General features: G+C 46.7%; 1 protein-coding gene across 2 annotated transcripts in view; it reads left to right on the top strand.

Annotated features, from left to right (window-relative positions):
• Positions 1 to 16059, top strand: part of otog (otogelin) — a 49310-nt gene that overhangs the window by 23806 nt on the left and 9445 nt on the right. For both annotated transcript variants that reach the window (XM_028435434.1, XM_028435423.1), the window contains 16 exons: positions 579 to 3841; positions 4059 to 4236; positions 4312 to 4463; positions 4874 to 4966; positions 5049 to 5226; positions 5363 to 5583; positions 5768 to 5906; positions 6029 to 6217; positions 7866 to 8075; positions 8137 to 8241; positions 12673 to 12777; positions 13524 to 13625; positions 13695 to 13735; positions 13895 to 13970; positions 15531 to 15703; positions 15768 to 15872. In XM_028435434.1, the coding sequence (XP_028291235.1) occupies positions 579 to 3841; positions 4059 to 4236; positions 4312 to 4463; positions 4874 to 4966; positions 5049 to 5226; positions 5363 to 5583; positions 5768 to 5906; positions 6029 to 6217; positions 7866 to 8075; positions 8137 to 8241; positions 12673 to 12777; positions 13524 to 13625; positions 13695 to 13735; positions 13895 to 13970; positions 15531 to 15703; positions 15768 to 15872 (5330 nt within the window). The remainder of the gene's footprint in view (positions 1 to 578; positions 3842 to 4058; positions 4237 to 4311; positions 4464 to 4873; positions 4967 to 5048; positions 5227 to 5362; positions 5584 to 5767; positions 5907 to 6028; positions 6218 to 7865; positions 8076 to 8136; positions 8242 to 12672; positions 12778 to 13523; positions 13626 to 13694; positions 13736 to 13894; positions 13971 to 15530; positions 15704 to 15767; positions 15873 to 16059) is intronic.

Raw genomic sequence — 16059 nt, 5'->3', positions numbered from 1 at the left:
TGTGTAGGAGTCAGACAGGTCTGACTAACCATCAGAAGTGTATGTATCGAGTGGCTGAGGAGAGAGTGAGATTTGAGTGTGTGATATGTGGAATGAGTGTGGAAACGGAAGGTGAGAGAGTGATTCATGAACGGACGTGTACGAGTGGTGAGAGGGTGGTGGATGGGAGGAGACAGTGTGGAAGGTGTTTGATATGGATAACATTTGGAAACTATGCGGGACACAGAAGAAAATGCAGAGTAAATGGCCTTTGTGTGTGGGGGATGGAGTGGAGGTGGGTGAAGGGGAGGATGGGGGTGGAGAGGCGAAAGCGTGGGTGGGCGCAGTCGGGGGAAGAAGAGCGAGAAGGAGGACTTCTGTGTGCCCGGGGTGCCAGAGGGAGTTGTTGGTTGCCAACATGGCGTGGCAACGGAGGAGCTGTATGGTGTGGGACCCCGGAGGGGGGCATGTCCCTGACGGGGCTGACGGCCCAAAATGGAAAAATGGAATGGAATAGAATAGAGGATGCCTCCTCCTTTTTTGTCTGATGTTCATGTCTATACACATGCTTCAGCTCTCGTGTCATTGGCTGGTTTCAGGTGTTCACGGCTCCTCCCCTGATGGGATGACCACGCCCTCTGAGCGCGCTCAGACCACCACCCTCCCAATAGTCGGCATACAATCTGAGGCTCTGCCCACCCCTGACGGTCGCTCTCCTTCCACAAACCCAGCAGAGCCTTTATCTCCTCCTGTGTGGCCCTCAGCCACTCAAACTATGCCCACCATGTCCAGAACAAGCTCCGCCCCCTTTGCAAATACAGCTTTGCTATGGCTCACATCCACCGCCAGAGCTGCTGAGTCACTGTGGTCTGGCTTTAGCACAACACAAGCCCCACCCTCTGCAACACAAGTAATGCCCTCTCAAACATCACATCCAATTAACCCAACACAAGCCCCGCCCTCTGGAACCTCACATCCAATCAAACCAACACAAGCCCCACCCTCTGCAACCTCACTCCCAATCAAACCAACGCAAGCCCTGCCCTCTGGAACCTCACCCCCAATCAAACCAACACAAGTCTCGCCCTCTGGAACCTCACGTCCAATCGAACCAACACAAGTCCCGCCCTCTGGAACCTCACCCCCAATCAAACCAACACAAGTCCCGCCCTCTGGAACCTCACGTCCAATCGTACCAACACAAATCCCGCCCTCTGGAACCTCACGTCCGATCAAACCAACAAAAGTCCCGCCCACTGGAACCTCACGTCCAATCAAACCAACACAAGTCCCGCCCTCTGGAACCTCACGTCCAATCAAACCAACACAAGCCCCGCCCTCTGGAACCTCACGTCCAATTAAACCAACACAAGCCCCGCCCTCTGGGACCTCACGTTCATTCGAACCAACACAAGCCCCACCCTCTGGAACTTCACATCCAATTAAACCAACACAAGTCCCGCCCTCTGGAAGCTCACACCCATTCAAACCAACACAAGCCCCGCCCTCTGGAACCTCACGTCCAATCAAACCAACACAATTCCCGCCCCCTGGAAGCTCACACCCAATCAAACCAACACAAGCCCTGCCCTCTGGAACCTCACGTCCAATCAAACCAACACAAGTCCCGCCCCCTGGAGGCTCACACCCAAACAAACCAACACAAGCCCTGCCCTCTGGAACTTCACATCCAATCAAACCAACACAAGCCCCGCCCTCTGGGACCTCACGGTCATTCGAACCTACACAAGCCCCACCCTCTGGAACTTCACATCCAATTAAACCTACACAAGTCCCGCCCTCTGGAAGCTCACACCCATTCCAACCAACACAAGCCCCGCCCTCTGGAACCTCACGTCCATTCGAACCAACACAAGCCCCGCCCTTTGGAACCTCACGTCCAATTGTACCAACACAAGTCCCGCCCCCTGGAACCTCACGTCCAATCGAACCAACACAAGTCCCGCCCTCTGGAATCTCACGTCCAATTAAACCAACACAAGCCCCGCCCTTTGGAACCTCGCGTCCATTTGAACCAACACAAGCCCCGCCCTCTTTAACCTCGCGTCCAATCAAACCAACACAAGTCCCGCCCACTGGAACCTCACGACCAATCGAATCAACACAAGCCCCACCCTCTAGAACCTCACACCCAATCAAACCAACACAAGCACCACCCTCTGGAACCTCACGACCAATCGAATCAACACAAGCCACGCCCTCTGGAACCTCACACCCAATCAAATCAACACAAGCTCCGCCCTCTAACACCTCACATCCAATGAAACCAACACAAGCCACGCCCTATGGCACCTCAAGCCCAATCAAACCAACACAAGCTCCACCCTCTGTAACCTCACACCCAATCAAATCAACACAAGCTCCGCCCTCTAACACCTCACATCCAATCAAACCAACACAAGCCACGCCCTCTGGAACCTCAAGTCCAATCAAACCTACACAAGCCGCGCCCTCTGTAACCTCACACCCGATCAAACCAACACAAGCTCCACCCTCTAATTTCTCACATCCAATCAAACCAACGCAAGCCCCACCCTCTGGAACCTCACGTCCAATCAAACCAACACAAGCCCCGCCCTCTGGAATTTCACATCCAATCAAACCAACACAAGTACCGCCCTCTGATACCTCATACCCAATTAAACCAACACAAGCCCCGCCCTCTGCAACCTCATGTACAGCCATAATTACACAAGCTCCTCCCTCTCCTGAAATGCCAACCACTGTCAGATCTTCAGAGCTCGAGCAGAACACACAAGATAACCTTCTGTCTTCCGATTGGCTCTCAGAGATGACACCTGCTCCACCCAAAGCTTCATCAGAGAGCAGAACATCTTCAACATCTTCTAAGTCTCCAACAGCTCCTCCAGGTCTACCCATCACAGCTTTACCTCCTCCAGCTCAAAGCTCAGGAACATCTACAAACACAGTCTCACCTTCTACCACCTCCATATCTTTTGCTCAGGGAAGTTTTGGAACAGTAGAACAAACTGTTCCAACCAATGGACCTTTATTCTCCTCTGAAACCTCTACATCTTCTGCAAGAGCTCCTGGGATAACCAGCGCTGCCTTCAAAGCTACAAGTAAAGATGGCAAACCTGAATCAACATCAAACAAACCTGAAGATCTCACAACATCTGGTTCATCTCTAAAAATACCCCCAGTGGGAAGGTCTACTTCTGCAAAACCTCTTGGAACCGCCACCTCAACATTTGGAACTTCAACAACTGTGTCAGTCATGGGTTATCCTTCATCAAAAATAACTTCTCCAGTATCTCCAGCCACAGGTTCTCTTCCATCACCAGCTTCTGAGATCTCCACCCCTTCTCTCAGCACGAATTGGACCTCTGACCTTCAGCATCCACCTCACCATGGGACTCCCTCCACCCAAGCAAAGGTCTCTAAAGGCTCTGCACCCTTTAATATTAGCCCCGCCCTGAGACCATCCTTGCTAACAGCCACGCCACCTCCACTTTGGTCTCCACCATCTGGATCTTCTGTGAGGTTGACAACCATGCCTGAGAAGGTCACCCCCTGGCTTGTGTCCACCACTAGAGCTACACCTCCAACCATTCAGACCTCAACACTTCCTGTGACTCCACAAACCACATCAGCAGAGAAGTCCACCCTGCAACCCCTGAGGGCGACCTCAGCAGGACCACCTTTAGCTGGGAGGTCAACCACAGCTCCAACATCCACCTTCAGCACCGCTGTGACTCCACCTGAAGACCTCATGTCCTCCGCTTTAACCCCTGTTCTCTCAGACAAATTGGACCACACCCGACCAGGTGAAGCTCCAGAGGAGAGGACACCACCTGCGTCTGCTGTGAGGACGTGCACGGTGAGTCTCTGGACTTGCTACCCTCAGTAGTTTGTTAGCAGATAACTATGATGGTCAGATGGTTGATAAGATCAAGTGCAGTGCAGAGGAGCAGCACCTCTACTTTGAGCTTCTCACCTGTCTGTAACGTCTGTAAACGTAAAGAACAAAGTCTGTATTTGTGATGACGTGTAAACTGGGTTGTTCAGGTGATGTTTTTGTACTTCTTCATCCTCAGCCTCCGTTCACACAGATTGTAGATGAGTGCACAAAGTACATCTGTGTGAACAATCAGCTGATCCTCTTCAACCAATCCCAGAGCTGCCCCTTTAACGCTGACCCCCCTAACTGTGGACTGCTGGGCTTTGCCGTCCTGGTTAATGGAGACAAGTGCTGTCCTCAGTGGGACTGTCCATGTGAGGACACGGTCAGCATCTCCTGGCCTTCAGGAGGGGAAACGTAACGCTCATCACCCGATGCTTCTGTTCCAGGTCGATGTTCTCTGTTTCCTGACCTCAACATCATCACCCTCGATGGGAACAGCGTCGCTCTGTTTAAAGCCGCTTCCTACGTGGTGTCCCAGCTGCCCAATGAGACCATTAGCGTCCTTGTCCAGGAGTGTCCCACTGACTCTGATACTCAGGTACTAGTCTCTACACTCAGGTTCTAGTCTCTACACTCAGGTTCTAGTCTCTACACTCAGGTTCTAGTCTCTACACTCAGGTTCTAGTCTATACATTCAGGTACTAGTCTCTACATTCAGGTACTAGTCTCTACACTCAGGTTCTAGTCTCTGCGCTCAGGTTCTAGTCTATACATTCAGGTTCTAGTCTCTACACTCAGGTTTTAGTCTATACATTCAGGTTCTAGTCTCTACACTCAGGTTTTAGTCTATACATTCAGGTTCTAGTCTCTACACTCAGCTTTTAGTCTCTACTCTCAGGTACTAGTCGGAGTAATTCAAAGAAACCAGAATGGACCACTGAACATCTGCAGACCTTCTGCTGATCTGCTGAGGACTTTTCTGTGAACATTCTGCTCTGTTTCTCTCAGAATATTCGTTTAAACTTCACCAATCTTTGTCTGGTGTCTCTGAACATCTCCACCAACTCCCACCAGGTCGTCATTGACCGGCTGCAGCGTAGGGTAAGTTCCTCTTTCGCTGTGAAGGTCAGGAGGTTCTCCTCACTAGCGTCTCTACAACCTTCTCCTCTCTGCTGACTTCCAGCTTTTCATCAACTCACGTTACGCCAAACCTCGATTCAGAAAGTATGGCTTTGAGATCTACGACACAGGGAACGTGTACCTGATCCGTAGCCCAGCAGGACTCAGACTGCAGTGGTTCCACAGCACAGGGATGATGGTGATGGAATCAGAGCAGAAGATCCCATGTGTGGGCCTCTGTGGTGAGAAACCTACAGTTCTTACCTCCATGTGATGGTTATTTAAGGGTCTTTGATGCTCTTTGAAAGTCTATAAAGGTCTGTAACTACATGTCAAGGTCTGTTGGCATTAACGTTCTCACTGAATGTGTCTCTGAAGGCGTCTGTGATGGAGATCCTTCCAATGACCTGACGCTACCTGATGGTTCCTGGGTGGAGGAGAACCAGGATTCCACTGTGTTCATGGACAGTTGGCAGGTTCCCAACACCACCAGCTATGTTAGCTTTAGCCGCCACAGAGAACTCAACTGTTCCATCAGCGACTGTTCAGCTTGCTACAGCATGTTGGACAGGGCGGAGTTCAGGGCCTGCCACTCCTTTGTACGACACACACACACACACACATATATGTGTGTATATATATATATATATATATATATATATATACATATATATACTGTATATACTGTATATATATATACACGCATACACACACATCCCTCACTGGTTTATTTTTGATTGGTCTACTCCTTGCTGAGTTGTGGTCCCTCCCCCTGTGTTGCAGGTCCCTCCCAGCACCTTCTGTGAGGTTTGGGTTCGAGACATGGAGTACGTCACTAACCAATGTGTGGCGCTGTCCGCCTATGTGGCTCTGTGCCATAAGTTTAATTTGTGTGTGGAGTGGAGGGGGGCGGAGCTGTGCCGTAAGAACCAAAGAGAACTCTAGAGACTTCCTTAGAGAATCCTGGACACGTCCCAACACTCTGTGTGTGTGTGTGTGTGTGTGTGTGTGTGTGTGTGTGTGTGTGTGTGTCCGTCCCCTCAGCCTTCCAGTGTCCAGGCTCTCTCCAGTACCAGGCCTGTCTTCCCTCCTGCTGGTCTCCATCTTGTCCAAACCAGGACTTTGACTCTGATGTGGGGGCGTGTCCTGGTGTGACGGAGGGGTGTGTGTGTCCTGAAGGAATGCTGCTACACACACCCTACTCATCCCTCTGCATCCATCCTGACAAGTGTGGTGAGACACGCCCACCTTCTTCCTAGAGGTCAGAAGTTAAAGCCTCAGACAGGCTGGTACATCAGGAAGGAAGAGTTCATTCAGCGCTAACCACACACGCACGTGTCTGTTCACTTGTCTGAGGAACAAAGAATACGTGGAACCATCAGACCCAACGACCACAGCCTTTTAAAGTTGTTTACACACAACCACTGAACATAATTTCAACATGTTTCATCAGGCACGGGGCCCCGCCCACTTGGCTCTTAAAGCTTCTGTGGCAACGTTCAGTGCTAATGCTCCTTGCTAACATTACAATGACATTTTAACAGTTAGCAGCAGCTCATGCTAGTTAGGCTAATGCAGTAAAAAAATTTTTATGAACTTGCATCTTGAGTGTTCGCAGCGCGTCGTGCTTTTTCCTTTAGTCTTTGAGCTAAGCAAAGCTAGCTCTGTTCGAGCACATGTACAATTTCAAGATTATGGTGGTCATCCCAGTTTAATATGTTTGAAATGTTCTCTCAATTCAATTTAACTCAACTTTATTTTTATAGCGCAAATTACAACAGTCATCTCAAAGCGCTGAACAAAATTTAAAGTCTATAGTAAAAAGAAAGAATCCAATTAGATGAACAAGCATTTAGTGACAGTGGGAAGAAAAAACTCCCTCTATTTTATAGGAATAAATCTCCATTAGAACCAGGTTCAGAGGTGGAGAACATCTGGTTAGTGAACAGAAGGACAAACAGAATAGGATAGAAGGATAGACCATCAGAATGTTCTAGACTAGTTGAGCTGTGAACCATTGATCAGGAACCACCAGCTGTCCGTGATTGTCCGTGTTTGTCAGGTTACAGAAGGGGCGTGTCTGACTGTCTTAGGGAGTTTAATGACCACAGGCAGGAATTATTTCCTGTGGCGCTCAGTGGTGCATCTGGGGGGGAGGAGTCTCCCACTGAAAGTGCTCCTCTGCTCGGCCAGTGTGTCATAGAGAGGGTGTGTGACATTATCCAAGATGGACTGAAGCCTGGACACCATCCTGCTCTCAGCCATGGTCGTCAGGGTGTCCAGCCCCTCCCCCACATCACCAGCCCTCCTGATCAGTTTGATTAGTCTGTTGTTGTCTGAGACCCTCAACCTACTGCCCAGCATGTGACAGCTAAGAAGATTGCACTGGCCACAACAGACTCGTAGAACATCCCCAGCATTGTCTGACAGATGTGTTACTCTTTTCCTGAGGAAAAAGAGTCACTTTGGTGCTTTTTGTAGACGCTTCAGTGTTTTTAGTCCAGTCCAACTTATTGTTAAAGTACACTCCCAGGTACTTGTATTCCTCTACAGTGTCCACAGGGACCCCCTGGATGGAAACAGGGGTCACTGGTGTTTTCGTCCTCCTCAGATCCACTATGAGCTCTTTTGTCTTTGTCACGTTGAGCTGCAGATGATTCAGTTCACACCAAGTGACAAAGTTGCTCTTCACAGTCTAGAAATCTAGAAAGCTATGATTTTTCTGCTCTAATAACAACACACGATATTTCAGAGGTTCACATTTTTACCGAAAAAAATGTGTTTAAAAGTATCGGCCAGAACATGTTTTTATCAAATGTTCATCAGAACCGTCGACTCTGTGTGTGTGTGTGTGTGTGTGTGTGTGTGTGTGTGTGTTCAGCGTGCACGGACAGCTCAGGCGTCCCTCGTGCACACGGTGAGATGTGGAGGTCCTCTGAGGACTCGTGCTGTGTGTACGTGTGTGAGAACGACTCTATCGTCCCCGTAGAGAATGACTGTTCCCACATTCCTCTGCCTGAGTGCCATCGAGCAGGGGAGGAGCTGCTCAGCCTGTCTGACAACACACACTGCTGCCCCCTCAAAGTCTGCGGTGAGTATGTGTGTGGTGTGGAGACCTGCACACACTGATGCTGTGTGTTTGTGTGTTTCAGTGTGTAACCAGAGCATATGTGAGCTGCCCCCCCCTTTCTGTGTGTACGGGGAGAAGCTGGTGTCGTACTACAGACCAGAGTCCTGCTGCCCTCAGCACGTTTGTGGTGAGTCTCACAGACACACGCACGATACAAAACACTCACGGTACGATGTAACAAATGTGTGTTGATGTTGAACCAAAGTGTGAGTCGGTGTGTGTGAGTGTTTAGCTTCAGAAATAAAGAATAAAACCTAATGTACCAACTGGTTTTTTATGTGTAACAAAGTGTGTAAATATTTAGTGTGAGGAACTTTATACTGTTTCAGCTAGCTAACCCGTTTCAGTTAACTAACCCGTTTCAGCTAGCTAACCCCTTTCAGCTAGCTAACCCGTTTCAGTTAACTAACCCGTTTCAGCTAGCTAACCCCTTTCAGCTAGCTAACCCGTTTCAGTTAACTAACCCGTTTCAGCTAGCTAACCCCTTTCAGCTAGCTAACCCGTTTCAGTTAACTAACCCGTTTCAGTTAGCTAACCCGTTTCAGCTAACTAACCCACTTCAGCTAGCTAACCCGTTTCAGCTAGCTAACCCGTTTCAGTTAACTAACCCGTTTCAGTTAGCTAACCCGTTTCAGCTAACTAACCCACTTCAGCTAGCTAACCCGTTTCAGCTAGCTAACCCGTTTCAGCTAGCTAACCCATTTCAGCTAGCTAACCCGTTTCAGCTAGCTAACCCGTTTCAGCTAGCTAGCCCGTTTCAGCTAGCTAACCCGTTTCAGCTAGCTAACCCGTTTCAGCTAGCTAGCCCGTTTCAGCTAGCTAATCTGGTTCAGCTAACTAACCCGTTTCAGCTAGCTAACCCGTTTCAGCTAACTAACCCATTTCAGCTAGCTAACCCGTTTCAGCTAGCTAACCCGTTTCAGCTAGCTAATCTGTTTCAGCTAGCTAATCTGTTTCAGCTAGATAGCCCGTTTCAGCTAGCTAATCTGGTTCAGCTAACTAACCCGTTTCAGCTAGCTAACCCGTTTCAGCTAGTTAACCCGTTTCAGCTAGCTAACTCGTTTCAGCTAGCTAACTCGTTTCAGCTAGCTAACCCGTTTCAGCTAGCTAACCCGTTTCAGCTATCTAACCTGTTTCAGCTATCTAACCTGTTTCAGCTAGCTAACCCGTTTCAGCTATCTAACCCGTTTCAGCTAGCTAACCTGTTTCAGCTTGCTTGTTTCAGCTAGCTAACCTGTTTCAGCTAGCTAACCCATTTCAGCTATCTAATCTGTTTCAGCTAGCTAACCTGTTTCAGCTAGCTAACCTGTTTCAGCTAGCTAACCCGTTTCAGCTAGCAAACCCGTTTCAGCTATCTAGCCTTTTTCAGCTAGCTAACCTGTTTCAGCTTGCTTGTTTCAGCTAGCTAACCTGTTTCAGCTAGCTAACCCATTTCAGCTATCTAACCTGTTTCAGCTAGCTAACCTGTTTCAGCTTGCTTGTTTCAGCTATCTAACCTGTTTCAGCTAGCTAACCCGTTTCAGCTAGCTAACCCGTTTCAGCTATCTAACCCGTTTCAGCTATCTAACCCGTTTCAGCTATCTAACCCGTTTCAGCTAGCTAACCCGTTTCAGCTATCTAACCCGTTTCAGCTATCTAACCCGTTTCAGCTATCTAACCCGTTTCAGCTATCTAACCCGTTTCAGCTAGCTAACCTGTTTCAGCTTGCTTGTTTCAGCTAGCTAACCCATTTCAGCTATCTAACCTGTTTCAGCTAGCTAACCTGTTTCAGCTTGCTTGTTTCAGCTAGCTAACCCGTTTCAGCTAGCTAACCCGTTTCAGCTATCTTGCCTGTTTCAGCTAGCTAACCTGTTTCAGCTTGCTTGTTTCAGCTATCTAATCCGTTTCAGCTAGCTAACCCGTTTCAGCTATCTAACCTGTTTCAGCTAGCTAACCTGTTTCAGCTTGCTTGTTTCAGCTTGCTTGTTTCAGCTAGCTAACCTGTTTCAGCTAGCTAACCCGTTTCAGCTAGCTAACCTGTTTCAGCTAGCTAACCTGTTTCAGCTAGCTAACCTGTTTCAGCTAGCTAACCTGTTTCAGCTATCTAACCCGTTTCAGTTAGCTAACCCGTTTCAGCTAGCTAACCCGTTTCAGCTATCTAACCCGTTTCAGCTATCTAACCTGTTTCAGCTAGCTAACCTGTTTCAGCTAGCTAACCTTTTTCAGCTTGCTTGTTTCAGCTAGCTAACCTGTTTCAGCTAGCTAACCCATTTCAGCTATCTCACCTGTTTCAGCTAGCTACCCTGTTTCAGCTAGCTAACCTGTTTCAGCTAGCTAACCTGTTTCAGCTAGCTAACCCGTTTCAGCTATCTAACCTGTTTCAGCTAGCTAACCCGTTTCAGCTAGCTAACCCGTTTCAGCTAGCTAACCTGTTTCAGCTAGCTAACCTGTTTCAGCTTGCTTGTTTCAGCTATCTAACCTGTTTCAGCTAGCTAACCCGTTTCAGCTAGCTAACCCGTTTCAGCTATCTAACCCGTTTCAGCTATCTAACCCGTTTCAGCTAGCTAACCCGTTTCAGCTATCTAACCCGTTTCAGCTATCTAACCCGTTTCAGCTATCTAACCCGTTTCAGCTATCTAACCCGTTTCAGCTAGCTAACCTGTTTCAGCTTGCTTGTTTCAGCTAGCTAACCCATTTCAGCTAGCTAACCCGTTTCAGCTAGCTAACCCGTTTCAGCTATCTTGCCTGTTTCAGCTAGCTAACCTGTTTCAGCTTGCTTGTTTCAGCTAGCTAGCCTGTTTCAGCTAGCTAACCCATTTCAGCTATCTAACCTGTTTCAGCTAGCTAACCTGTTTCAGCTTGCTTGTTTCAGCTAGCTAACCCGTTTCAGCTAGCTAACCCGTTTCAGCTATCTTGCCTGTTTCAGCTAGCTAACCTGTTTCAGCTTGCTTGTTTCAGCTATCTAATCCGTTTCAGCTAGCTAACCCGTTTCAGCTATCTAACCTGTTTCAGCTAGCTAACCTGTTTCAGCTTGCTTGTTTCAGCTTGCTTGTTTCAGCTAGCTAACCTGTTTCAGCTAGCTAACCCGTTTCAGCTAGCTAACCTGTTTCAGCTAGCTAACCTGTTTCAGCTAGCTAACCCGTTTCAGTTAGCTAACCCGTTTCAGCTAGCTAACCCGTTTCAGCTATCTAACCTGTTTCAGCTAGCTAACCTGTTTCAGCTAGCTAACCTTTTTCAGCTTGCTTGTTTCAGCTAGCTAACCTGTTTCAGCTAGCTAACCCATTTCAGCTATCTCACCTGTTTCAGCTAGCTACCCTGTTTCAGCTAGCTAACCTGTTTCAGCTAGCTAACCCGTTTCAGCTAGCTAACCCGTTTCAGCTATCTAACCTGTTTCAGCTAGCTAACCCGTTTCAGCTAGCTAACCCGTTTCAGCTAGCTAACCTGTTTCAGCTAGCTAACCTGTTTCAGCTAGCTAACAGGACACTGTCTCTTTAAGAATGTGTAAACAGCCCCGTTAGCTGCAGCAGCAGCAGATCTCTGCTGAGGAGAGACAGAGTTAGTTAGAGAAGAGAAACACATGCAGTGTTTCCTCAAACATCTCTCAGTGTTTAACAGACAGACAGACATCTGCACTGAGCCTCTGACAGACAGTCACTGACACAACTGACTGTGTGTCTGTGCACTGGGGGGGAGGGGTTAGTTTTTTAGACGAGTAAACTAACACTATAACACACACACACATACACAGCAATATAAACAATGAACAAAATTGGTAGTTACAAACTATGTCTACTAGAAATACTTTCTTTCTGAAAGCATGTCGATGCGTGTTGTTTGAGGTGTCTAGAGACGGCTCGCCAAGACCCGCCTTACGTTGCTTTTGATTGGTTCATTATTGTGTGATGCCTGCCGTGGTTGGTTAGATTTAGGCACAAGGAGACATGGATTGGTCTGGGATTGGTTATCTCAGTCAGTCAATCAATAAAATAATAATAATTATTATTATTATTTTATTTATTTTTTGGTGCATCACTACACAACTGACAGAGAATCCAACACTGCAGCTACAGGAAGTAGGAGGTCAAATGACATCATACCACTGTGCTTTTTGAAACTTTTTTCCTTGGTTTTATTTTGTTAATCTTTGAATTTTATATTGCTTTCATTTCATTTCAAAAGGTTGTTACATTCCTAGTGCAGCAGATACATGTTCTGTTTCAGGGAAATCTTTCCAAATATAAAAAAAGCATCAAAATTTCACCTTTTTGAAAAAATGATGCTGTCCACCTGAAGTTCAAGATGGCTGCAATAATAACAACATAAAATAAAAGTTTTTTCAATAATCAAACTCAGACTTTGTGGATGATTCTGGTCGATAATCAGACATTTAGACCATGTAGTCTGTGGATCACTAACATTATTATTATTATTATTTCTACCTTTCGCTGAGCTCTGATGTTTGATGTTTGTCAGCTCTCAGTGTTTCAGAACCACTGCTAACTAGTCACTAATCAATGGCTGACTGGGTCCCAGAGGGGCTTTAGATCCAGATGACCTTTGACCTTTGTGTGTGTCTCAGAGTGTGACCCTGATCTCTGTGAGTCTGACGCCCCCGTCTGTAGAGACGACCAGACACTGATCTCTACCAGAGCAGATGGAAGCTGCTGCCACGCACACATCTGTAGTGAGTGTGTTACTGTGTGTGTTTCTGTGTGTGTGTGTGTGTGTGTTACTGTGTGTGTTTCTGTGTGTGTGTGTGTGTTTCTTACCCACTGCCTTTCAGAAATTAAAAACTGCTTCATCTCCAACTTCCTCAAACATAATTCCAATAAAACTGAACTCCTCCTCATTGGAACCAAACCCATCCTTTCCAAAACTAACTTCCTCATCATGGACAGCTCCACCGTGTCCCCCTCCCCTCAGGTCAATAGTCTGGGGGTCATCCTCTACAGCTCCCTATCATTTCACTCCCACATCAATAACATAAACCAGTCTGCATACTTCCAGCTCCGCCCATCTCTCCTTCCACTGCCATCCTGGTTCACAGCCTCGTCACTTCCCAGATGTGTTTTTGTAACTCACTCCTTTTAGGTGTCCCACATAGATCCCTCCATGAACTCCAACTGGTCCAGAACTTTGTAGAACCCCCTGTACACTTTCAAGTACACTTTCAAGGCCCCCCCAGAGCTCCTCCCCCCTGGACATCAGGAACACTGACCCCTCTTCAAATCCAGACTGAAGACCCATCTCATCCAATCAGAACTAATAATTAACTCTCTGTAAACTCTCGTCTATAATGTCACTTTCATTGCTTTTCTTTTCTCTCTATTTATTGTAAAGTGTTTTTAGATGCTTTTAAATACAATTCATTATTATGATTACTGTGAGTGTGCACATGTGTGTGTGTTTAATGAGCTGCTCTGTGTGCAGTGTGTAGTCCCTGTCTCCAGGCTCCACCTCTCTGTCTAGACGGACAAGTCCTTACTGTGGAAGCAAACCTGACAGATCATTGCTGCCCTACATACACATGTGGTTAGTAACACACACACACACACACGCACACACACACACTAATAATAATAGTGTGTGTGTGTTCCACAGAGTGCTCCTGTGAGAAGCTCTCGTCTCCAAAGTGTGCTCTGGTACAGTAATAATTCCAGATTGTATTTTCTCTTCTTTTTCAATAACCTGAGGAAAACTGGCAGTAAACAGTTGAAACAAAGTAAAGTTCCTGTAAAAAGTTGTGAATAAATTTTGCCGTGCGTGTGCATGTGTGCGTGTGTGTGTGTGTGTGTGTGTAGGGAGAAGCTGCTCAGCTGGACCGAGCCTCCCTGTCTGACTCCAACAACCCGTGTTCCTGTCAGAGATATAAGTGTGGTGAGTGCCACGCCCTACACTCATTATACAGTTACAGTTAGACCTGAGATTACTCAGTAATCTGATTGGACGAAACATTCTATGGTATATTGAAGGGTTCAAACATGTGTGACTGGTACCGCCCCCTGCTGGCTGCTCAGGGACATCACGTGTGTGTGAAACAGTGATTAATTAATAAATCATCAGGTTCCAGAGCAAACGCCAGATGTTGTTCCTTCACTAAAATAATAATAATAATGCATCAGTTTTATATAACACTTCATCATAGACACTCAAAGACGCTTTACAGAATTAAGGCATTATTCTTTCAGTACACTTCACACTTAGTGGTGGTAAGCTACTACTGTAGCCACAGCTGCCCTGAGGCAGACTGACAGAAGCGAGGCTGTCATAGTGAACCATAGGCCCCTCCCACCACCACCAACACTCACTCACGCACTACATTCATACTAGACAGTGTAGGTGAAGTGCCTTGCCCAAGGACACAATGACAGATACCACAGCAGTGACTGTCCCCCACTGTGGCCCCTGGAACTCTCAGTGATCTCCATCATCTACTGACCAGGACCAGACCTGCTGATCTTCACAGATCTAACGGATCAGACAATGACAGACTGGTGTGATGATGTCACAGAAAACATTTTTTAAAGTCCCTTTTGTTAACTAAATAAACCAATAATATCAAGTGAACACGAACAACCAATCGACCTTAAAGAAGCACAGACAGCATGTGTGTGTGTCTGAGTGACAGCTGTCATAGCTGCCATGTTTCAGCACCAAGGTCAGCGCTACATCACTGCTAATTTAGCCACAAAGGTCACTAAACTTTCAGAACACATAAACACACAAATACTAACTATTTACCAACTTTTACACTTATAACATAAAACCATAACTTCTCTAATGAATCAGCAACTTTGTATCCTCACAACTTTTTAACATCTTTAACAGCTGACGTCTGCCTGGTCTTTGATAAGCCAAGAGTTCTCCTCACTGGATAATTGTAGGACAGGTGCTGCTAGTCCCTAAGCTAACTGCTAAGCTAACTGCTAAGCTAACTGCTGCTGCTCTCCTCCACACACAGAAACAACCTTTACCTCAGGCTTAGCTTCACCTATTGACTTAAAAAAGCTATTTTTTTTAGACATTTTCTACCGTCTTCAGCGCTGACACAAACATCACCCTCGTAGTGTGGGGGCGTGGCTTGACTTTTCTTTGTGTCTGTTTTCAATTTTGTGTTTACAATGAAATTTCCAATGATCTGTCCAAACATAATACTTCAAAATTTAATTAAACACCTAAAAGTGACCAAAAAATATTATTGAGGTTCTGGATTTAATCAAAAAGGTGCCGGTCAAAATCTGGGAGGGGCCAGATCCTGCTTTGGCCCAAATTAAACTCTGATGTGACATCATGTGAAAGTTTAGAAATCACACTTTGTGAAGAACTGGTTTATCATAGTTTTTATTTATAACCTGTTCCTCTTCTATCTGATGATGATTTACGTTTTTCTACTGAAATCTACATAAACCTTAAAGTTCTGTCGTGTGTGTGTGACAGTGCGTGAGGCGGTGTGTGTGTTATCGGATCGGGCCGTGCTGCGTCCTGGTCAGACTCTAGTCGAACACGGAGATGATGGTGTGTGTGTCAGCAGGAAGTGCAGCCTGCAGCCAATCAGTGGCCTCCATCAGCTGCACACGTTCAGCAGGAACTGCACCACTCACTGCCAGCAGGTAACACACACACACACACACACACACACCTTTCTGCGTGACTTCAGTCTTGTTTGTTCCTCAGAACCAGATCTACGTTCCTCCCAAAGATCCATCTGTGTGCTGTGGAGTCTGTAAGAACATTTCCTGTTTGTATGAACACAAGAACGGAAGCACTGCTGTTTATAAGGTCAGTGTGTGTGTGTGTGTGTGTGTGTGTGTGTGTGCAAAAGTCCAACATCCCCTTTTCAAAATAAAAGCGTCTCTTCTTGTTTGTAAATAAGGCTCTTATTTTGAAGTTAACAAGAAGGACTAATGGAGGGTCTCTGAAAATGTGTGAATGAAATGTGTGTATGTGAGTTTTATGGATGAAATGA

Source organism: Gouania willdenowi, chromosome 3 (genome assembly GCF_900634775.1).
Source record: "Gouania willdenowi chromosome 3, fGouWil2.1, whole genome shotgun sequence".
Taxonomy (NCBI): domain Eukaryota; kingdom Metazoa; phylum Chordata; class Actinopteri; order Blenniiformes; family Gobiesocidae; genus Gouania; species Gouania willdenowi.
Note: the sequence above shows the minus strand (reverse complement) of the source record. Positions and strands in the feature narration are given on the sequence as shown.